Source organism: Sorex fumeus, unplaced genomic scaffold, assembly GCF_029834395.1.
Source record: "Sorex fumeus unplaced genomic scaffold, SorFum_2.1 ptg000047l, whole genome shotgun sequence".
Taxonomy (NCBI): Eukaryota; Metazoa; Chordata; class Mammalia; order Eulipotyphla; family Soricidae; genus Sorex; species Sorex fumeus.
In genome coordinates, this window is record NW_026606104.1 from 11,854,887 (window position 1) to 11,879,996 (window position 25,110).

Here is a 25,110-nt window from a genome sequence, read left to right on the forward strand (position 1 = left end):
ATAAATAGATAGATACATACATACATACATACACACATACATACATACATGTATACATTCATACACACATACATGTATTCCTACATAGAGACCCAAATCAAAATCCTTTCCTGAAGTACAATTTTTCCCTTTTAGAACAATACATGCCTTCTAATCAGAATGAATGAAATTTTATTGAAATAGAGGCAGATTGGTAAGAGGAAATTCTACTGGTAGTTCAACACTACTTATGTCAACTTTGTGGGAGTTTCTTACTGAACTGTACTTTTGAGTTATCCTGAGATGAGAAAAGATCTGATCACTCACTGATGCATACCTTCATAGTGAAGAATACCAACTTCTTCCAGCTGACTCCTAGCAGCACTGCAACACCTGGGAAAAGAAGCACTTTATGCCTGAAAGGTGATTATTTAGCCAGTTAGAGTTTTCACCATGAGAAAGCATAAGAGTGCTTGGAAGGAAAGAACATTAGCTCAGACTGAAGGAGTAGAAAGATTTCTTATCTACCAACAACCTATGAGAGAAATGTGAATTTTAGAGTGGGAGTTATGGGTTGTGTTTATGTATTTTATGAACTCTTAAGGAATTCTCAAAAACTCTGAATCCTGTTTGGAATTGCTGATTTTATAAAATCATAATTTATACTATAATTGTTATAATAAATAGTTGTTATTTTAGTTTTGTATTAATATATGAGACAATTCAATTTTTTAACTTACATTGAGACAAAAATAGCATCTGAAACTTGATATCCTTACATTTCTGTACAAAAAGTTAGAAATTTTATATATTGAATCATACATCAAACACTGATGCAGTGATTTTCACTGAATAATTTTAGTTGTCATAATTCTAACTACTTCCTATACCAATTGATAATTATTTAATTGATTATTAAATGTGGTATGGGGAAATAACTAATAAATAGATGGTACCCAATTTTAACCCTCTAATAATTCTCATGTAGGGTCTTATAGACATAAATTTCACCTGATATATTTGTGTAATAAACTGTTCACATTGCTTATATAAAAAAGATTTCCAGATTATGCCATAATTTATACAAACAAGTTAGATCTTAGCAACCTACGCTATGTTTTTCATATTCAGCCTTTTCTTTAGATCTCTGCTCAAGTCAAATTTAATATCAAATTTAATAACTGTTATATTGCAAATTTCACTATATGCTAGCATTCCTAATCTTGTTCCTGTTGATCTTTATATCTGCAGCATCATCTACCTTCTAATCATTATTGAACACTCTGCTCAAGACTTTAAATAACCAGGTGTGGAGTGATAGTACAGTGGGTAGGGCATTTGCCTTTCACATGACTGACCAGGGGCTGAACTCCCCCATATCCCATATTGTCTTCTGAGTATCGCAAGTGTAATTTCTGAGTGCAGAGTCAGGAGTAACCCCTGAGCATTGCCAGTGTGATGACCTCCCCACCAAAAAAACCACTTTAAGTAAATTGTAACATCAGACTCTCTTTCTGAAATTCACAGAGATATGCTTTGTTTTATTTGTCTGTCTCTTTGGGCCTCCAAAGCAATTCTCATCAGGAAGGGATCCCTTGAATAATTATCAAGTTATTGGTTTCCTCAGTTCTATGTAAAAGATGTAAGGATCAAGAGATTGAGGGACTGAGAATGTGGTGCTGTTCAAACTCTGTAGTCTTGAGGACCACTCTGGATGTTCTTGGAAGTACCAGGAACCTTTAGAACCACACTGGGTAATACTAGGGCTGGAGCCACACACACAATGCCAGAGATTAAGCCAGAGTCATACAAGGCAAGTCATGTACTTTAACCCTGTAATCTCAGGTCAAGAATTGTTCCTTTTTGATAGCATTTAAATAAATTTTTGTAAAAGTCTTAGATTACATGGGCTGGAGCGATAGCACAGTGGTAGGGCATTTGCCTTGAACCTGGCTGGCCCGGCCGACCTGGGTTCGATTCCTCTGCCCGTTTCGGAGAGCTCGGCAAGCTACCGAGAGTGTATCACCTGCATGGCAAAGTCTGGAAAGCTACCCATGATGTATTCGATATGCCAAACAAAGTAACAACAAGTCTCACAATGAAGACGTTACTGGACCCGCCTGAGCAACTCGATGAACAATAGGAGGGACAGTGCTACAATGCTTAGATTACATCCAGCTCTGCTCAGGCCTTGTTCATGGCTCTGAACTCAGGGATCACTCTGGAGAGCCTTGAGGGACCATACGTCATATTGGGGATTAAATCCAGGTTGTCCACATGAAAGGCAAGTGCCTCATCCATTGTACTCTCTCTCCAGACTCCATTTTAACCTATTTTAAAGCTAGAATACTCCTGCTGATAGTATTTATTCATACATGTAAAATCATTATTGAAATTGTCTTTTTATTGTGGTTATTAATCTTATCAATATCTTATGTATTCTTGGTTTTTTAAAAATTTTTAAAATTTTTATTAGTGAAACACCATGAGGTACAGTTGTGGATTTTTTATTTTGCTCCAATTTTTTTGCTTGGGTTTCAGTTATACAGTGATCATGTACCCATCCCTCCACCAGTGCCCATTCTCCACCACCAATAACCCCAGTACCACTCCCAACCCCATCCCCTCCCCCATCCCATCCAGCCTCTGTGGTAAGGCATTCCCTTTTGTTCTCTCTATCCTTTTGGGTGCTGAAGTATGCAAAAAAGGCATTGAGTGGCAATCATGTTCGGTTTATAGTCTACTTTCAGCATGTGTCTCCCATCCTGGGAGGATCCTCCCAACACCCTTTACTTGGTGTTCCCTTCGCTATCTGAGCTGCCTTTTCCCCTAGCATGTGCAGCTGGCCTTCAAGCAATGGAGTGAACTTCCTGGTACTTATCTAGACTATTTTTGGAAGTTAGTCTCCTAGTTTGTTACTTTATATTCCCCAGATGAATGCAATCTTTCTATGTCTGTCCCTCTCTTTCTGACTCATTTCACTTAGCATGATACTTTCCATGTATTACCACTTGTATGTAAATTTTATGACTTCATCTATTCTAACAGCTGCATAGTACTCCATTGTGTTGATGTACCAAAATTTCTTTAACCAGTCATCTGTTCTCAGGAACTCGGGTTTTTTCCAGATTTTGACTATTGTTGACAGTGCAGCAATGAACATAGAAGTGCAGATATCATTTTGACTATACTTTTTTGCCTCTTCGGGATATATTCCCAGGAGTGGTATTGGTGGGTCAAATGGAGCTCAATTTCTAATTTTTGGAGAATCGTCCATACTGTTTTCCTAAAGGGCTGTACCAGTCAGCTTTCCCGCCAGCAGTGAAGGAGAACCCCTTTTTCGCCACATCCACGTCAATACCAGTTGCTTTTGTTCTTTTGATGTGGGCCAGTCTCTGTGGTATGAAATGATATCTCTTGTTGTTTTGATCTGCATCTCCCTGATGATTAGTGATGTAGAGCATTTTCTCATGTGCCTATTTGCCATTCAGATTTCTTCTTTGAGAAAATTTCCGTTCATTTCGTCACCCATTTTTTGATGGAGTTGGATGTTTTCATCTGTGGAGTTCAACCAGTACTTTGTATATCCTTGATATCAACCTCTTGTCGGATGGGCATTGGGCGAATATACATTCCTATTCTGTAGACTGTGTTTGTATTTTGGTCACTGTTTCTTTTGAGGTGCAGAAGCTTCTTAGTTTAAGCTAGTCCCATTTGTCTATCTCTGTTTTCATTTGCTTGGCCAGTGCGTGTCATATTTGAAGATACCATTAGCTTCAATGTTGTGGAGGGTTTTGCCAACAATGTCTTCAATGTACCTTATGGACTCCATTCTGATGTTGAGGTCTTTAATCCATTTTGATCTTACTTTTGTACATGGTGTTAGGTAGAGATCTGAACCCATTTTTTTTCATTTAGCTGTTCAGTTTTGCCACACAATTTGTTAGAGAGACTTTCCTTGCTCCACTTCACATTTCTTGCTCCCTTATCAAAAATTGGATGATCATACGTTTGGGGGGAGATGTCAGTATATTCAGTCTTGTTGCATTGGTCTACAGTTCTGTCTTTGTTCCAGTACCATGGTGTTTTAATTATTACTGCTTTGTAGTAGAGTTTGAAGTTGGGGAGGTTTATTCCTCCCATTTTCTTTTTTCCCAAGAATTGCTTTAGCTATTCATGGGGCTTTTTGCTCCATATGAATTCCAGGAGTATTTGCTCCATTTCTTTGAAGAATATCGAATCGAATACTCTCGGTAGCTTGCTGGGCTCTCCGAGAGGGGCGGAGGAATCGAACTCTGGTCGACCATGTTGGCTGCGTGCAAGGCAAACGCCCTACCTGCTGTGCTATCGCTCCAGCCCGACACAGTAACAACAAAGTCTCCAATGGAGACGTTACTGGGCCCGCTCGAGCAAATCGATGATCAATGGGAGGGCCTTTACTTTACTTTACTTTTCTTTGAAGAATGTCGTGGGTATAGTTAAAGGGATCGCATTGAATTTGTACAATGCTTTGGGAAGCATTGCCTTTTTGACAATGTTAATTCTCCCGATCCATGAGCAGGGGATATTTTTCTATTTCCTCTTGTCCTCTTTTATTTCCTGAAGTAGCGTTTTGTAGTTTTCTTTGTACAGGTCTTTTACTGCCTTAGTTAAGCTGATTTCTAGCTACTTCATTTTCAGGGGCACAATTGTGAAAAGAATTGTTTTTTTTCAAGTCACTTTCTTCTCTCTCACTATTTGCATATAGGAAAGCCATGAACTTTTGGGTATTGATTTTATAGCTTTCAACTTTACTATACAAGTCTATTGTTTCTAGGAGTTTCTTGGTAGAGGTTTTAGGGTTTTCTAAGTATAGTATCATATCATCTGCAAATAGTGAGAGCTTAATTTCCTCCTTTCCTACCTGAATGCCCTTAATATCTTTTTCTTGTCTAACCACTATTGCAAGTACTTCTAGTACTATATTGAACAGCAGTGGAGAGAGAGGGCATCCTTGTCCTGTCCTGATCTTAGAGGGAAGGCTCTAGTTTTTCCCCAATGAGTATGATAGTTGACATAGGCTTGTGGTAGATTGCTTTAACTATATTGAGGAAAGTCCCTTCTATACCCATTTTGGTGAGGGTTTTCATCATACATGGTTGCTGGAGCTTGTCAAATGCTTTCTCTGCATCTGATCATATGGTTTTTATCTTTTCTTCTGTTGATGTGATAGATTATGTTGATTGATTTCCGATGTCAAATGTTAAATCATCCTTGCATCCCCCAGATAAATCCCACTTGGTCATGGTGTATGATCTTTTTGATGAGTTGTTGAATTCTATTTGCTAGTATTTTGTTGACAATCTTCACATCCATATTCATCAGGGATATTGGCCTGTAGTTTTCCTTTCTTGTGGTGCCTTTATTTCCTTTTGTTATTAGAGATATACAAGCTTCATAGAAACTGTTTGGGAGAGTTTCTGTTTCTGCAGTTTCCTTGAAAAGCTTGACATGAACTGGCAATAGGTCCTCTTTAAATGTTTGGAAAAATTCGCTAGTGAATCCATCTGGACTTGGGCTTTTGTTTTTGGGAAGACTTTTGATTACAGTTTGAATTTCCTTGAAGTTAATAGGCCTATTCAGCTACTCTAGATCTTCTTGATTCAGCCTTGGGAGATTATAGGAATCCAGGAATTCATCTATTTCTTCTATGTTTCCTTGTTTTTGGCATACAGACTTTCAAAGTAATCTCTGATGATCCTTTGAATGTCTTTGGCTTCTGTTGTGATATCCCCCTTCTCATTTCTGATTTGGTTTATTAGGGTTTTCTCTCTCTCTGTTTCTTTGTGAGTGTTGCTAGTGGTTTATATATCTTGTTTGTTTTCTCGAAGAATCAGCTTTTGGTTTCATTGATCTTTCGGATTTCTTTTTTTTTTTCGGTTTCCATGTTGTGGATTTCTGCTCTGAGTTTTATAATCTCTTTCCTTCTGCCTAGTTTGAGCTCCTTTTGTTGGTTTTTTCTAAGATCTTGAGCTGTGAAGTCAAGTTGTTTATGTGGGCCCTTTCTTCCTTCTCGAGTAATGCTTGCAGAGCTATAAATTTTTCTCTTTACGTGGCTTTAGCTGCATCCCTGGTAACTCATGTCTTCATTCTCATTTATTTCCAGGTATTTTCTGATTCATCCTTGACTTCCTTCCTGACCCACTTGTTCAACATTGAGTTGTTTAATTTCCAGATTTTTGATTTGGTTCTCCGTGTCTGTGTGTGATTCACTTCTATCTTCAGTGCATTGTAGTCTAAAAAGATTGTTGATACTATTTCTATGTACCTGATCTATTGAGGTATGTTTTGTGGCCTAGCCATGATCTATTTTGGAAAATGTTCCATGTACACTGTAGAAGAATGTGTATTCTTTCTTTTGGGGGTGTAAAGGCCTGTATAGATCTATAGCTCTCTCTCTTCTATTTCTTCCAAAGCCAATGTTTCCTTGTTGAGTTTTGTTCTTGTTGATCTATCCAGAGTTGATATGTCATTGTTGAAGTGTCAGCCTACTATTGTGTTGCTAGCAATGTCCTCTTAAAATCTGTTAGCAGTTGTTTTAAATATTTAACTGTTCCCTAATTAGGTGTGTATACATATAAGACTGATTTCTTCCTGTTGTATGTATCCTTTGATAAATAGAAAATGGCCTTTTCAGTCTCTTCTAATCTTTTTCAACCTGAAATCTATGTTGTCAGATACTAGTATGGGCACCTCAGCTTTTCTGAGGGAGCTGTTTTCTTGCAGGATTGGTTTCCATCTTTTAACTTTGAGTCTGTGTTTGCTCTGACTGTTCAGATGAGTTTCTTCTAGGCAGCATAATGTTGGATTCTGTCTCTGAATCCATTTTTCATTCTTTGTCTCTTAATTGGTGAATTTAGACCATTGACGTTGAGAGAGATTATGTCATCATGTTTTGTGCCATCTCTCAGTAAGGGTCTGTTGTGCCTGTAGGGTTTGTCTTGTCTTATAGTAGCCCCTTTATTCCTTCATATAGGTTTGGTTTTGAGTCTATGAAGTTCCTGAGCTGCTGTTTATCCAGAAAATAGTGTAACATTTCTTCAAGTTTGAGTCAGAGTTTAGCTGGATAGAGTATTCTTGGTGAAGCATTCATTTCAGTGAGCTTTTTCACTATATCCCATCATTGCTTTCGGACTTGGAGGGTTTCCTCTGCTAGATCTGCTGTGACTCTAAGGGGTGCTCCTTTTTATGTGATTTACTTCTTTGACCTTGATGCTTGTAGTATTGTGTCTCATCTGTGGCATCCATCATTCTAAATATGATGTCTTGGAGTGTTTTTGTTAGGGTCTCTTTTAGCTGGTACCTTTCGGGCTCCTTGAATCTGAATGGCTGCACTGTCCAGCTCTGGGAACTTTTCAGCAATGATTTGTTTAACCGTGGCTTTTTCATTGGGATTGTTTCCCTGACCTTCTGCTACTCCAATGATTCTAATGTTGTTCCTCTTGGAATCATCTCCTAGGACTCTGATTCATTCTAGAGCTATTTTGAAGTCCTTTGCCATTGTTTGTTGTTGCCTGTAGGCTTGGTGCAGCTGATCTTTCAGCCCACTGATTCTGTCTTCAGCTGTGTCAATTCTACTGTTGAGGGCACAGACTGAATTTTTTATTTCATCTACCGAATCAGGAAAACCTGGCAGGCTGCCAAGAGTGTCCTGCCCACACGGCAGAGTCTGGCAAACTTCCTGTGTTGTACTCAATATGCCAAATACCAGTAACAATGATGGGTCTCATTCTCTTAATCCTGAAAGAGCATTGAAATGTCTCTATTAAAATCTCAGGACTAGGAAGAAGGAGACGTTACTGGTGCCTGCTCAAGGAAATCGACGAGCAACAGGATGATCATGGTTGTGACCGAATCTTTTATTTGTGACATTTCTGTGTGTAGCTTTCCAGTTTCTGCTCTCATTTCTTCCCGTAATTTCTCGATTGTTTCTCTCATGTCCTCATTTAATTTACTGGATATCTGTCTGACTGTTTCATTGAGTTCATTGAACATCATTATTACTTCATATCTGAATTCTTTCTCAGAGAGGTCCCTTAGGTGAGTAGCACCTACTGAGGCATCTGGATTCTTCATTGTCTTCCCCTTTGCTGTGGAGATTTGCATTGTTTCTTCATGTTGGTGTGCAGATATGTAGACTGAGATATTACACAAGATTGCTGGGTATGGGTAAACTACCTGTGACCCAAAATTAGGCCACATCCATTTTTAAAGAGACCACACACACTTCTACAGAGGCCACGCCCCTCTGGGTATCTGGTGTCTGTGAAGGGTACAACCTTGGGGTGAAAGAAGACTGGGCACAGCGTTGGGGATGAACAGGAAGAGGCTCGATGGAAGATGAGCATCTCAGGGTCCTAGAGGCCGCCTGGGGCGTGTTCGCGGGGAAAGCCAAGTTCCGGGTTCGAGTCACTGACCTGGGGGTGGAAGAAGACCCTCTTATGGATTCTTGTAATTGCTTTGACTTTGTTTTCTTGAAAATAACAATTTTTATTTTAATATTGCTATTTAGAATCTAAAATCCCCGGGAAATTATGTGACTTTCTAGAAATATTTATTCATTAATGTAAGTTGAATATCTAGTTATGTCTTCTTTGGTGTATTTTACAAGACAATGGTTATGAAATATGTATGCAATGAGGATTTTCTGAGACTCATCATTAAACAACTAATTATACATCCTATGTGAGTTTTTCTATATATATTATGCCTTTGTGCTTGTTTGTTATTTTGGTTTTAGGCACTGCTCACACGTTACTTCCCACTCTGCACACAGGGATCACTCCTAGAAGGCTTGGAAGACAATATGAAATGCCAGGAGTCAAACCTGGGTCTACCACATATAAGAACATTTCCCTACCTGCTATACTCTCTCTCCAGCCCTATTATGTTTCTATCCAACTGAAAACAACAATTTATGATGTTTAGAATAGTTTATGTATGAAAGTATTAAAATCACAAAATATGTTTTATACTTGGCACAGTTGATATCTTCATTTATGCTTGTCTTCACACCTATTTATTTGCATGGTGAGTGGTTAAATAAAGAAAAGAATGATTGGTTAAAAGATTGACTGGAATTCCAAACAGTAAGTTGCTAATCCTCCTTTTAAACTTGTATCCCAGGCAAACCCTAAGAATGACTCGTGGATCTTTGCCTTGGCTATACTTCTGTGCAGTAGCTTTGTCTACAACAGTGTGGGCACAATCAATCACCAGGCCCTGGAGCAGCTGCAGTATCCTTCCAGGAATCAAACCCCCAAGTGTCCTTGTGTTGTTTGAATGGAGACAGAATCAGTTTCTCTTTCCTTCTCCCTGGGACGGAAAGGTGGTAGGAGGGGACACTGGTCAACAGAGTGTGCATAATCTCCTTTTTAATTATTGTTATTAAATAAATGTATGGACTGTTGATGTTATTTTCTTTCCTTTAACTAAATCCTAGTTATGTGACAGAGCTCACAGAACTCATTAAGGCAAAGTCTTCCACTAGCCCTGATGAAGAAGACGATTCTGCGGAATTTGTGGGTTTTTTTCCAGACTTTATCTGGACTGTCCGTGATTTCATTCTGGAACTGAATATTGATGGTCACTCTATCACAGAAGATGAGTACCTGGAAAATGCCTTGAAACTGAGTAGAGGTAAGAGTTCATGGCTTGGGAAGTGGATGGCCCAAAGAGTGTGGGAACTACTTAATCCTGTCCTTTCTGAACTTGTATTTATATTTGAGACTAGGTTGAATTTTGTGAAGAAGCTCTGGGGACTGGAGTTAATGTTCATATAAGAGAACAAAATAGATCAAATTGATTTCAATCCCACATATCTCATATGGTCCTGCAAATCCAACCAGAGGTGAACTCTGAGCACAGAGCCAGGAGTTAGACCTATGTAATTCCATGTGAGACCCACATCAGCCCTGTCCAAAATAATAAGAGAAAAATAAAATTATATAGCTTAAAATAACTCAAAATTAATTCTTGCTTACTTTAAAATTTGATATTTAGATAACAATGTGGGCTAATGTTTCTAAAGACCTAAGACTTTCATTTTCTGCCTTTCTTTAGAAAAAACGCTGATTAAAACCTTATGTGATATTAAAATAACAATTGAAGTTAAAAAAAGTTTGCACATATCTATTTCTTAAGGAGGAAAATAAGATTTTAATGTTCATATGGTATCATTTTCAAAATAACTTTATGCCCTGAAAATATCTGCAAGAAATATATTTTTAATATTTCTGAAAATGAATGTATTCTTATACATTTACTTTTATTTTGGGGCTACACCCGGTGGTGCTCAGATTTACTCCTGGTTGTGCAGGCATAGATCATTCCTATCAGGTCCAGATATCTATATGGGGTGGCATGGATCAAATCTGGGTGGACTTCCTGCAAGGTATGCATCCTACCTGCTGTACCATTGCTCTGACCCATCCTTATATTTTCAGTGCCATGTGCTTCTCGTCACAAATATTGAACAATACTATTCTTAACAGATATTAATATACTTATTTAATAAGGCTCTAGTAAAAAGTATTTAATGTAATGAAGTTATTAAGATGCTTAAAGCTGCATTAAACAATTTAGGATAAAATAAATAGCACATTATTCACAAATCACAAATCATCCTGTTATTCGTCGATTGCCTCAAGCAGGCCCCAGTAACGTCTCTTTCATCCTAGCCCTGAGATTATATTCAAGGCTCTTTAGGAGAATGAGACCCATCATTGTTACTGGTATTTGGCATATTGTGTACGCCACGGGGAGTTTGCCAGACTCTGCCGTGTGGGCAGGCTACATTTGGTAGCCTGCCAGTTTGTCCAAAGTAGGACAAAGCACATTATTAAGTTAATAAATCCCATTATTTAATGGATCATATTTACATGAAGATATATTTCATGAAACCTTTATTTCAGTTCTGATTTCTTCATATTATTTTAACAGTTCTATTTATGCTTTTTCTGATATCAATTAACAGAAGAGCAACATTGTCAGGTCAACTCTACTTTCTAACTCACAGAGGGAAAGTGATATTTCAGTGAAATATATTACTCCTGATTACAAAATCAACAGATTTTTATGAAAAACAATATTGTATTTGTTTTCAGCATCAAATTAATTTTTAAAATAGCTAGTATGATTTTACTAATATTCAGAATATTGTTTCACCATCCTTCATCTGTGTTCTTTTTTTTGAGCCAAAACTTAACTCTCATGGGATCAATTAGATTAAAAGCTACATCTGACTTTTTCTTTCTTTATACCATTTGTTCTTTCAGCATCTAATAGACAAACTAAAATCAAATATTGAGGTTGGGATTACTAACATTATGCTTCCTTTACCTGAATCAGATGTATCCCCAAATTTCTTTTTATACTTATTGGTACACATTATCCACATAAAGAAATATTGATCTAAATTCAAGGAGTTATAGGCATACATATGGCAGAATACCAAAAAAATGTGTCGCTGCATGAAAAATTTTTAGCTCAATTACCCCTGGACTGTTCTTGCTGAAAAATGTATACTTCTTCTTCTTCAGGCAGAAACCCCCAAATTGAAAGATCCAATTCTACAAAAGAGTGTACTAGGGATTTCTTTCCAAAAAGGAAGTGTTTTGTCTTTAATTGGCCAGTACAAAACAAAGATCTTCTAGCCAATATTGAGAATGTACCTAAAAACCAACTGGATCCCCAATTTCTGGAACAAACCAAAAATTTCTGTTCTTATATATTCACCAATGCAAGAATCAAGACGCTTAAAGAGGGTGTCATTGTTACCGGAAAACGTGAGTCTCCTTTTTTTTATATGTGTAGGATTCCAACATATGGAGAACGTGCTTCATAATTTAAAGCATTTTAATTTAATTTAAAGTATTTAAAGCATTTTATTCTATATGGAAATATGGATCTATGGAGATTCGTACTAATTGAACAGATATGCATAGTTTATATTTATCTCACTTTTGAAATTTGCGACAGCTCTTTAATGGTAAACTATGTCACAAAGTGAAGCTTTGAATTTCACTCATTCAGAACTTTTTACACTAATGATAAATTTGGTAACCAGATATGAAAAACCTATACTAGCTTCTAAAAAGAGCTTTTACACTAAAGTGTTCTTTGCAGAGGAGAGCAGATATTTTGAGAGAATGGACAAATCCAAAAATAAGTATTAAGTTACAATTCTTCAGAAATGTATTTAAAATTTCAGAAATTTTATAAAAGTATTTTACCCTAAATGTTTGGTATATTTTGTTTTTAATTTCTTAATGGAAAAGATTTTCCAGATACACCTTGGTATTTTGGATGAAGGTAATCTTTTAAGCAATGCAGATATCATAATGCCCCACTCCCAAGAAATGTCAATATGAAAAGTAAAGTGAAGATAAATTAGGAAACCTGTTTGTGTGTTAAATGATTAAAAATGTTTGTGTGTTAAATGATTAGAAATGTAGTCTCCAAAACTTGATTCCTGTTCAATTATAATCCAGTATTGTAAAATTCCCAGTTTATTCAACTAATTTTTAGGACAGAATCCTCTGAATTCCAATTCTGAATATTATATCCTATTGAGTGATAGCTTTATATTCATCTCTTCAATTCCCTACATAATTTGCTTATTTAGGTATGTCTACTCTGGTGGTGACTTACGTGGATACCATCAGAAGTGGAGCAGTTCCTTGTTTGGAGAACGCAGTGACAGCACTAGCTGAGCTAGAGAACTCAGCGGCAGTGCGGATGGCATCTGATCACTACAGTGAACAAATGACCAAGAAAGTAAAATTCCCAACAGAGACGGTCCAGGAGCTCCTGGACATGCATGCAACCTGTGAGAATGAGGCCATTGCAATATTCATGAAGTATTCCTTCAAGGATAAAAACCAAGAGTTTCAGAAGGAACTGCTGGTAATTTCGCATTCCCATGGCCATCCATCCCCTTGTCTAATGAAACACGTATGTGCCTTTATTGACCTCAGCTCTCAGTCATAGGCAAGGTAATGTGGATTTCTTGAGATATAGAGCTTCACAGTACTACATTGTCTTATTATTTTCCCCCTAAAAATGCGCCTCTTTCTTTAATTTTTTTCATCTTTGTAGCAAAATCATGTTAGACACCCTTCTGAAGGAAACTATGAGACAACATCCCGGTTTGCACAGAACAAGAAAAGTCATTCCTGAGCTGATATATTTTCCCATGGAAATATACACATTCCAAAAACAAAAAAAAATATCCTGTTAAACTTTCTCCTATACCATTTTTCTCTTAGTGTTCTCTGCTCTATTACTGATAGGAAAATTGAATGCTACTATTGCAAAGGATCAAGAAGTTTGACAATGCAAGTGCAATATTTTGTTGAGGCAACAGAGAACTAGAGAGCTGAAAAACTTCCCCAAGATCCTGTAGAGAGTTTATGAAGGTTGTGAGTCAGTGAAAACTTTTGGTTTCCTTTTGTTGCAGTTTCTTCTCTATCAGAGACTTTAGAGGACTGTTATTAGATCTATCTTCCTAGTAGGATATTTGCAATTTTATTGCTACTGTCCCCTCTTCTCATGATATCATCTATTATTGCAGGAAATCCTAAAGAATAAAAAGAAAGAACTTTTGCTGCAGAATGAAGAGGCATCTGTTAAATGCTGCCAGGCTATTATTGAGCAGCTTTCAAAGGCCCTTATGGAAAGACTTTCAGTAGGAGCTTTCTCTGTTCCTGGAGGGCACAAATGCTACATGGAAATAATGGAAAGAATTAAGCAGGACTATAAACAGGTGTCCAGGAAAGGAGTGAAGGTGAGGAATCAGGGAAGTGTAAAGATTCTAGAGATTAGAATGAAGAGGAACACAAAATAAAGTTCAAATATGAGTGTCAGGGTGGGGGATGGATATGATGACATGAACTCTTCAGTTCCACTATTTTTCTAAGTAGATGGTAGAAAGAAGTATCACTGGTAGAAAGACTGGTAGTGGAAAACTTTTGTCAAGGAGATTAGACTTTGTAAGAAGACTGTACATAATTTGGTGGAAGGGGGCACACCTGGTAATACTCTGGAATTACTCCTGACTCTACACACAGGAATTTCTCCTGATGGTGCTCGGGGTACCATATGGGATACTGGCATCAAACCTAGTTCAGGCATGTGCAAGGAAAATACCCTACATACTGGTCATATGGCTGTACATAATTTTTATGGAAGGCATGAAAAATATGTAAATAGACATAGTATGTTAGCATTAATCTAAATTCTTTGCTCTTTCTGTTTTATTTCAGTCAAATGAGGTCTTCCAGAACTTCTTGCTGTCACAGGAGACAGTGGAGAAATCCATCCTGCAGTTAGACACAGCCCTCACTGAAGGGGAAAGAATCTTAGCAGGTACCATGCTGGGTTTAGAACACCATGGGGAGGGGAGGGTTCTGCAGTGCCCTTTGACAAACTTGTTAGAAAAGACTTTCTGCAGAGACTTTCCTTTCTAGTGCAAAACACACTTTACTCAATCGGAACACAGGAGGAATCCTGATTGTACCTCTGTAAAGGGGGCCTTTCTTGAAAGTCACATTCTCAAATAGCAGGAGGGGGCAGAAATACAGAGATTATCCCACTCCTCTGTGGTTTGACTTATGAGCTCAGGAATGTAGGGATGATTCCTCACTGAATTTTTTCCCCTTCTCTAAAACGTCTGGGGGCAGAGGAGCGGACTAGGAGGGAGAAAACTGAAAAGGAGCACGAGCTGTTCAAGCAGAAGCAACAGGAGCAGCAGCAACTGATCGAAGCAGAAAAGAAGACTCTACAGGAAAACATAGCTCAACTGAAACAAAAGTTTGACCAAGAAAGAGAATACCTTTTGGAAAACTGTAACAAAATGTTGGAACATAAACTGAAGGTAAATCTGCCTGGGCCTTGGAGAACTGGGCCCATTCAATTCTGCGTACACTTACAGGATCAGAGAAAAGATAAAGAGCTTTCTCTCTTTCATTGTTTAATTAATTCCACAGTTTAGATGATATGTTTACAATAATTTTAACAATTACATTTTCTTTTAGTTTTCCTCGCTGGGGCGTGGTGTTTGGGCCATATCTTTCTGTGTGCTGTGGTCAAACTCAGGCTCTGTGTTCAAGTGTAAGTCCTAAAGGTGCCTGGGAAACCATATTATCAAGGCTTGAATTCTAGATCAGTTCCATGCAAGGCAAGTGCCTTACCTGCTTTACTGCATCTCTTCTGCACCTCGATTATGGTTTTGAATTACAATTACATAATTGAGGGCACTACCAAAGTGCAAAGAATGTCCACCAAAGTCCATATATCACCTCTATTCTGTCTCTTCACCTCACCACTTCCCCACCTCCTCTATTCCTCTGTTTAAGTTCAGGGCCAATTGTTTGTCCTCATCATACTATAATTTAATATGATCTATTCCCTTGCTTAATTTTTGTATGTACCACAGGTGAGTGGGATTATATGGTATTTGTCCTTCTCCCTCTAACTTGCTTCAAGTTTATATGATGCTCTTCCAAATTATCCAAATTGCAGGGAGCTGCAAAGCCTTATGTGTTCTTTTAGCTACATAGCAATCCATTATGTATATATATCACACATTCTTTACCCATTGATCTATCACTGGGCATATGAGTTGCTTCCACATCCTAGCTATGTGCTAAGTACTGCAATGAACACAGGTATGCACACATCTTTTAGAATCAATGTTTTTGTGTTCTTGGGTTAGATGCCAGAAAGTAGAGTCACAAAGTTATATAGAAGCTCTATTCTTATTTTTTAAAAGAAGCTTTCATACTGTTTTACTTAGAAGCTGAAGCAGATGGCCTTCAGAGCTATGATAAACAGGGTTCTTTTTCAATATGTCCCTGCCAACAGTGGTTCTTCGGTTCTTTTCAGTATATATGTATGTATATATGTATACATATATATCTCTCTATATATGTGCTTGTGTATAGTCTTCACTTTCAGTGTATATATATGTATTGTATGTATACACATATACAAACACACATATATATACATATATATAATCTTTATATGAGTAATGTTTCTTGCTGCCAAATTTGTAAAAAATGAAATATAGTGGAGGTTGGAGCAACAGTACCGCAGGTAGGTCTTGTGCCTTGCACACAGCTGACCGAGTTCAATCCCTGGCATCTCATATGGTCCCTCAAGCACTGCCAGAGGTAATTTTTGACTGAAGAGTCAGGAGTAACCCCTGAGCATCACCGGTGGGACCCAAAAGAGCCAAATAATTAAAAAACAAAAATATAGAAATAGAATGGGTATTTGATTTTGTTTCATTCAGCAATGAGTAAGATTTCTCTAAGGCCATGTAACAATCTCTTTGAGCGGTGTGTCTTCTGGCATTGCTCAAGGGAGTGAGAGATACACACCCAAATGGACGGGCTAGTTCACATATTTGATATGTCAAAAACAGTAACCACAAGTTCTCATAATTTGTTGTGAGACATTACTGGTGCCTGCTACAGTGCTACTACAGTGCTTCACTTTCACAAGAGGAAATTTATCTAGGCAAATAATAGGAAAATCTGTTTGACAGACACTTCAAGTGGAAGTCTGGTGGACATCATTTGTTAATATGATTTACTGTGCTTTTGTCTTCTGAGACATGCTATATTTTGGTCCCCAGGAAGGTCCCATAAATCTAATGGAGATTTATGATTAGTGTCTCATGATTTTCCATTTTCTCCCTCTTTTGTCCTCTTCATACAACATTTTGCTTTGGTAGGTGAGGGTAGGATAGGGTAAAGAGAGAAGAACATTTATATATCTATGCTAGGTCAAATTATTCTTTTTGAAAGTTTTCAGTCCAGAAGCTTTAATAAAATATGTTTTTATTAAAAATACCGTGACATATAAAGTTGTTCATTATACAGATCATACAGTTGTGGGTTTTTTTGGTTTGGGGATTTGTATTTTGTTTTATTTATTTATTTATTTATTTATTTGCTTTTTGAGTCACACCCAGCAATGTACAGGAGTTACTCTGGGCTCATGCACTCAGGAATTACACCTGGAGGTGCTCAAGGGAACATATGGAATGCTAGGAAGTAAACCTGGGTCAGCCGCATGCAAGACAAACGCCCTACCAGCTGTGCTATCACTCCAATCTCTATACAGTTGTTATAAGAATTTTAGAATGGTGTTTCAACACCACCCATGTAACCTTCCCTTTACCAATGTTCCTATTTTCCCTCCCATTCTCAAATTTATCCCTTAGGCACATAAAAAATTTACTTTATGCTGATTGCTTCAACAAAACTTGAATAAATAGCAAATAGAATGATCATAAAATAAATCACTAAGTGGCAATTTGTGTTTGCTATATGATTTTAACCTATTTAATAATAAAAATAAACCCTTTAATACAATATAATGAAATGTTTATTTTCATTTACATAATATGCATAGGTTACATAAAATGCAAGTTCTCTGGAATCTAAAGTACAGTGGTTTAAATTTTCCTTTATATTTGGATCTTATTATGGTAATAATCATGCCTTACCCATCTTTAATAAAATGTTAAAAAAAATTCTGGGCTAAGATATTTTACATAACATTGGTAAGGTCTACTTTTATAAAATATCTCCTTCACTTTATGTAAGCATGTGGTTGCAAAGTTGTTTATGATGATTTTTTATAGGCATTCAATATTCCAACACCAATACTACCATCATTATCACCTTTCCTCCAACATTGTTTCCAATTTTCTGAACCATCCCTCAAGCCTACTCCAATACCAAGCCCAAAATAATTTATTTCGTATTGCTTGTTATCAACAAATAGCTAACAGAAGAATTAAAAATTATTTCCTTGGAAGAAAATCCCATGGGGACATTAAGTCCTTGTGTGAGGGTTTGCTAAGATATTATTTCACGTTAAATATTCTATGCTGCTGTATGATTAGTCTAGATGGGTTGCCTTCTATGTTACATCCCTTCCAATCTATAGTGCTACTATTGGATTATCAGTGTTGGAGAGTTTGGAGATATTGTTCCAGGAACCAGAGTTTTTAACAGGATGATACAGCTGGAGTTAAATTTTTAAGTGAGCAGTCGCTTTGGGATGTGGATGTAACTGCTGGGGCTTCTGGAAGTATAAGGAGGTGGGTGGAAGTACCCCACCCAGATTCCTAGAAAGCCTGGAAATTTCAGTCAAAAAGACCTGCATACCCAATTTCAGTGGGTTGATTTCTGGGTGAGGTTCTGTCCAGAGACAATGGAGTCTGACTGGAGGCAAGGCAGTTATTTTGCATTGTGGGATGGACAGATTGCTGGGGCTCTGTTTGGGTGGATCCTTGGCTGGTCAGACCCCAGGTTTGTTTTAAATAGAAGAAAATGTTTAGTACTTACAACCTGTAGTTGTTGGGGTTATTCATGCTATACGTTTGCCTTTTACTGCTTAAATTTATTAAAATATTGAATCCTGTAAATAGTTACATTTTTTAAAAAGAAGTCTTTGTATTCTACTCTGTAGATTTCAAAATGGGCATGATACTCTCTAGCCTTTGGACAATGTAAATAGGATTTTTGTTGTTATTGTGAGGATTTCAAATGATTTAGGGATGCCCAAGTGAACAGATTACAACCATATGTTGTAATGTATGTATGAGCAACAGGCAGTTTGCTCTATTAAGATCTCTACCAATCACTTAAATGCCTGTTACCAGATACATACCCTGAGGTAAATCTGTGCTTATAAAAACTATCAATCACTTAAATGCCTGTTACCAGATACATACCCTGAGGTAAATCTGTGCTTATAAAAACTATCAAAATGTTTCAGACTTAAATCAAGAACCATGGCAGTTTCTAATATTCTTGTATTACTGTACTTTAGATTGTCTCCTCAAAATAAATATGTGGCATAGGGAGAATTCTTTCTTTTTTGTTGTTTTTTTTTGGGGGGGGGGATCACACCCGGCGATGCACAGGGGTTACTCCTGGCTCTGCACTCAGGAATTACTCCTGGAGGTGCTAAGGGAACCATATGGGATGCTGGGTATCGAACCCGAGTCTGCCGCGTGCAAGGCAAACGCTCTACCCCCTGTGCTATCTCTCCAGCCCCGAGAATCCTTTCTTCACCCATCTAGCATATTCATTACAGAATCTACAACACTGAACAAATTTCCATTATTTCTATATTTGAGTGTTTTCACCATCACCTGCAGAACTGAGAATTATTACTATCATATCAGTGCTATCTCTCACCTGACCTTTTTACAGTGGAGCACATTCAACTTGTCCATTTGTCAGTTGAGCATCCAAGTGAAACCTTAATTGGTTACAAATATTTGCTGATGTTCCCAAACTGTTTTGACCAATTGCCTCCTTTTAAGAAAAAAACATTACTCAATGTCCCCCTGCTAATCAACCTTAATAATCTGGCAAAGAGAAAGTGTCACCCCAGATACCACCCCTGTCACTGTATCCTGAAGCTACAACTATGCCCATTTCTGTTGTATTTCAATGAGTCCAGGGGATGGGGCAGTTCCACCCACTGTGGAAGATTGAAAATTAGTAAAGATGATGACGAGTATTTGGGATACCAGTATTCAGATCAAACTGGGGATCTTCTCTGTTTCAAATATCTCCTTTCATGATTGAGCAAGAGAGAAGAAATTTAGGAGTAAGATAGGTAGTTGAACACAACTGCTTATAAGAAATATATTTCTGAGCCGAAAAGAGTTTTGAATTAATTTTTATGCATTTTTTTACTTTTAGATTCAGAAAGAGATGCTTAATGAAGGTTTCAACAAAAGAGCTGAAGCTATGAATTCAGAAATTAATCAGTTGGAAAAGAGGATTAAAGCCACTCAGAATGATGCTTCCTGGAATTATAGAAATTTTTTAGAGACTGCTACTAAAACCTTCACTTCAGTATTAGCTTCTAATCCAGAAATTGTAGTACAACTCATAAAAGAGATCAAGTCACTGTTCAAATAAAATTAGTTATCCTTTAAAGAAAATTGCAGCATACAGTAATCACTCTAACCTCCCTTGATATATATGCTATTTACTTTCATTCAGCAAAGTTTTAAGCGTAATAAATATGTACTAGATTATACTAATGCCCATTACTTATTAGATCAAATAAATGTTCAATTTGATATAAATGTTTACTTTAGGAAATGCGTATGTGAAAAATCATATGTATATCAATACATCATACACATATTTAAACAAGAAGTCCATGTGGTATTATTGTTAATGACTAAAAATGAAAAACATTTCAATGTCTATTTATATGAACTGGTAAATTGGACATGTACACATATTGGCACACTATAATGCCAGCAAATAATATATTTGAATACATAACAATATAAAAAGTAGTATAATAAAAATGAGGCATAATATTTTTTGCATAATGTGTTCAGTGTTAAAATGTATAAGAATATCTATGAAAATATGGAGTATTTCTAGAAAGATTCATTAGAACCTAATATCATGGTTTATGCTGGAGAGAACAGAGACATCAAGGTGAAATATTCTATGCTTTTCACTATATATTTCACCTTTTAAATTTTATGTAGCACTGTAGCACTGTCTGTAGCACTGTCCTACAAATTGAGTTGTTCATCAATTTGCTCAAGTGGGCACCAGTAACGTCTCCATTGTGAGACTTGTTTGTTACTGTTGTTGGCATATCGAAAATGCCACAGGTAGCTTGCCAGGCTCTGCTGTGAGGGCAGGATACTCTTGGTAGCTTGCCACGCTCCCTGAGAGTGATGGAGAAATTGAACGCAGATTGGCCGCATGCAAGGCAAATGCCCTACCAGCGGTGCTATCACGACAGCCCTTAAATTTTATATAAAAGGTTTAAATAATTTATAACTGTAATGAGGTTAAAACTTCATTAAATAGCAAAGTAGGGCCAGGGTGAAGTACAATAAGTAGGGAACTTGTCTTGCATATAGCCATTTGGGGTTAAATGGCACCACATATGCTTGCCATGAGTGACTGACCACTGAGCACAAAACCAGGAGTAATTCCCAAACACTATGGCGCGTGTCCCAAAACAAACAAATGAGAATAACAACAAAAAAGAAGAAATTACTACTAATACTTGTATGATACTGATACTAGTGATAAAAAAAGGAAAATGACATTGACTATTAGTAGGTCAGCATGCAAATTGCTTCTAGAAATGATATCAGCTTCCTCAGCGTGGGGTTAAAGATTAAGTAAAGTGTGGAAATAATAATATAGAGATTGTAAAGATAGCTCTAAGAGCTGAGGGTATATTTTGCATGCTGGTAGTCAGCATTTGATTAAGAATATTTTGAGCACTTCTGAGAGCAGTCCCTAATCTCAGAATAGATAAAAGTTGCCAAGCACTGCTCAAATGTGGCCCCAAAACCAACTCTTGGACTCTCTTAACTATGTAAATAAAATAAGTTTCATATGGATCAAGATGAAACATGAAGTTTAACTATAAACTTTTTGGTATAGGAGAGTATAAAGATATTTGTAACAGAGAAGACACAAATGTGTGACATGAAAGACAAAAAGATAATTTTTTTATTAAGCAATAAAAGCAGAGTAAAAATACAGATGGCAACATGATTATTCTCTGGCATCTGACTTTTGCTTTAGTTTTTCTTTTTCTAGTTTCTTTAGGAATTGAATAAGGTATTTTAGTTGTGATTCTTCTGAAATAGACTGAGTTTTTTCTATAAATTTCTCCAGGAGTAACACTTTTGCTGTATCCCAATAATACTAACAAGTTATGGATTAATTTTAATTTTCTTTTTTCAAAAAACAAATATAAGCAAGAGAATAATAAAATTTGGAACAAAAATAAAGATCAAAAGGCAATTCTGTGTTTTCTGGCTTAATTTTTGGCTACTAAGGGTCAATTTATTGCAGCACTAAGTATAATATTCAAGACTAGTAAATAATCCAAATGCTAATAACAGATGGGTAAAAAAGCTGTTATTGTGATTCAGGAGAAAACTTAGTCCACCATTGTTCTGGTTATGAGACTTATGAATTTAAAAATATGACTACTAAGTGGAAAGAGAAGAAAATTATTTTTTTCAGAAATTGAGAGCTATTTGAAGGAAAATTTATCACAAAGAGAGTTCTAATTAGCTGTTTTCCCTGCCTTCCAACCACTACTGTGTGGATTCCAACTTACATGTAATTGGAACTGCTCTTTATCTTCAGTAAAGGAAAAACATACGTTAAAGTTATAATTAAAATTTTAAAAAGTTGTGGTATATATACAGAATGGAATATTACACAGCTATAGGAAAGATGTGATCTTGCCTCTTTCTGATGTGAATGGAGCTCGAGGGCAACATATGAAGGAAAATAACTCAGAGGAAGAAAGAAAAATAATGAATGATTTCTTTTTTGGTATATTATGAAACTTTACAAGGGAATGAAAAGTATCTGATTAAAACAATACATGTGTATTGCAAACCACAACACCCTAAAAGAAGAGAGAGCAAAAGGGAATACCCTGCCACAGAGGTCGAGCTGGGTGGGAGTGATGCAGTGAAGGGGTGGGAGGGCTAATGTTCATTGGTGGTGGAGAATGGGCACTGGTGAAGGGATGGGTACTCGATCATTGTATAACTGAAACCCAAGAACGAAAGTTTGTAAGTCTACAACTGTACTTCATGGTGTTTCACTATTAATTAATTAATTAATTAAAGTTTATTAAATTAAAGTTTATTAAATTTAATTAAGTTTACAATGTGGGTCCCAGGGTTGAGATCTCCAAGCCTGCTTCGATCGGGGCTGAGCATCCTCCACCTAGATCCTCCATCGTCCAGTAGGCAGGGGTAACACCCACCAACTGCCCCCCAGTGCCATGTAATTCCATCAACGGTCAAGACCCAGAGACTATAAAACCCAGCTCCCAGAAGCGCACGACCGCATTTGTGGCCGCACGACATCTTATTTATCTCATTCTTACTTTGGACAACCTGGCAGGCTACGGAATATAACCTGCCCACACGGCAGAGTCTGGCAAGCTCCCCAATATGCCAAATACCAGTAACAATGATGGGTATCATTCTACTAACCCTGCAAGAGCCTTGAATATGGCACTTTTTAAAATCTCAGGGCTAGGATGAAGGAAACGTTACTGGGGCCTGCTTGAGGCAATCGACGAACAACAGGATGATCATGATTGTGATGGTGATCTACAATAAAAAAATAGAATATAATACCACCAATTCAAAAAATTCATTTACACTTCTGTGTTGCATCACCATTATTCATAGCAGAATTAAGCAAAGAATCAATCTTTATGCGATCAACAGAAGAGTAAATAAAAACACTGATATATATGAAAATAAATATATACATACAAGGTGATATACTCAATAAATGATTACTCTGCCACTAAAAAATTTATATCATGCTTTTAGGACAAAATGAATGAATTTTGCTGATGATGCCATATGCCATAAGTAAGGAAGAGAAAGATAACTATCTGATAATTTCACTCATAAGTAGAATATGCATCACTAAATTAATCCACCTAGAATTGGGGGGAAATATAGTGGATATAAAAGGGAAACAGAAATTTGGGTTTATAAAATGTGAGTAGAGCCATTGTTTTGGTAGTGGGACTCTAAAATGACTCTGGAACTTTCATGGTGGCTGCAGTTTTATACATGTAAGATAGGGTGTGAGGCAAACGTGTGAAATTCCCTAACACTGTAAATCAATTATAAGCCAATAAATCAATTGCTAATATTTTTGTGGATAGGTGCATAATTACCTTTATATAAGTTTGAATGGAAATGTTTAAAGTGCTCTAAAAATACTGAAGATAACACAGAATAGTAGAAAGAGGAACCATAGTTACTTCAGAGATGCACAGAATGACTTGTGAAGACAATGATTGTTGGAGAAATAGGTCAGCATGGGAGATGTGTGCTGAAAGTAGACTCAGGACCAAACATGATGGTCTCTCAGTATCTATATTGCAAATCATAATGCCAAAAATTAGAGAGAGAGAAAGATGGAAGGTGCCTGTCACAGACGCAGGGAGTGGGGTAGGGTGGGGTTGGCAGCAGGGATACTGGGGATATTGGTGGTGGAAAATGAGCACGGGTGAATCGATGGGTGTTCAATCATTGTATGACTGAAACTCAATCATGAAAGCTTTATAACTGTGAGGAACTAAAGCTATGCTGTGACAGTCTTCGCTAGTGAAAAGGCAGCATAGACCTAACTTAATAAGACCTAATAATGGAACTTCAACAGCCCATTCTGGGAACAAAAAGCCTTTTTTCACCCAGAAGTATCTAGAGACACCACGGGGTGCCTAAAACCTAATCCTCCCAAGCCACAGCTAATCAGGAGCTCCTTGCCAGGAGCTCATTGCACATGTGGTCTCGCAAGATTACATGCACAAGCTAGTAAGAGTAAGGTTGAATGTAGCCTATCATGTAGCGCTGCATGCTTCAAATTGTAAAGATCAATCTATCCTGTAATAACACTGTTTAAGTGCCTGGGCTTCTTGCTGTAAACCTTATATAAACCTTGTTCCCTAAGAGCTAAGGTCTCTCAGCTTCCACCTGCTGCATCAATGTTGACTGGGAGACGAAGCTCGAGCTTGCAACAAAGATCCTCGTGCATTTGCATCAGAGTTGGTTTCTTGGTGGTATTTGAAAAACTGAGTCACGGGCGTAACAACTGTATCTCACAGTGATTTAATTAAAATATTTTAAAATATTACTTGTGATCTATGTGAAATATTTTCTTGACAAATAGTATATTATTAATTTGATATTTCTTCCATTATTTAATTGTATTCATCAATCTATCTGTTCATAAAGCTTCTTTATTGGCAAAATTTCAATATCTGAATGTGTATGATCAAGGGTTCTCTCTTCACTGGATCACTTAATATCCCGTTACACATTAATTTACTCAAGCGGGCGCCAGTAACATCTCCATTCATCCCTGTTGTGTGCTAGCATAGCCCAATGTCATCTATTCATTCTAGGAACATGAAGAGGCTCAAACCGACCGTTCAGGGTCTTCACGAAGAAGTCTGACCATCTCGTAGGTGGGCATCCACGCGATCTTTTGATGTCCCGTGGAATCCAGT

The 25,110-nt window shown here is 37.1% G+C and overlaps 1 protein-coding gene across 1 annotated transcript in view; it reads left to right on the top strand.

Moving 5' to 3' along the window:
* The window catches only part of LOC130031709 (guanylate-binding protein 6-like), a 34,254-nt gene extending 12,411 nt beyond the window's left edge, over positions 1–21,843 (top strand). Inside the window, exons 4-11 of the mRNA XM_056123164.1 lie at positions 9,145–9,254; positions 9,461–9,657; positions 11,559–11,804; positions 12,644–12,924; positions 13,592–13,804; positions 14,283–14,385; positions 14,700–14,893; positions 19,755–21,843. Coding sequence (XP_055979139.1) covers positions 9,145–9,254; positions 9,461–9,657; positions 11,559–11,804; positions 12,644–12,924; positions 13,592–13,804; positions 14,283–14,385; positions 14,700–14,893; positions 19,755–19,976 — 1,566 coding nt within the window. The 3' untranslated portion in view covers positions 19,977–21,843. The remainder of the gene's footprint in view (positions 1–9,144; positions 9,255–9,460; positions 9,658–11,558; positions 11,805–12,643; positions 12,925–13,591; positions 13,805–14,282; positions 14,386–14,699; positions 14,894–19,754) is intronic.
* Positions 21,844–25,110: the final 3,267 nt, after the last annotated feature.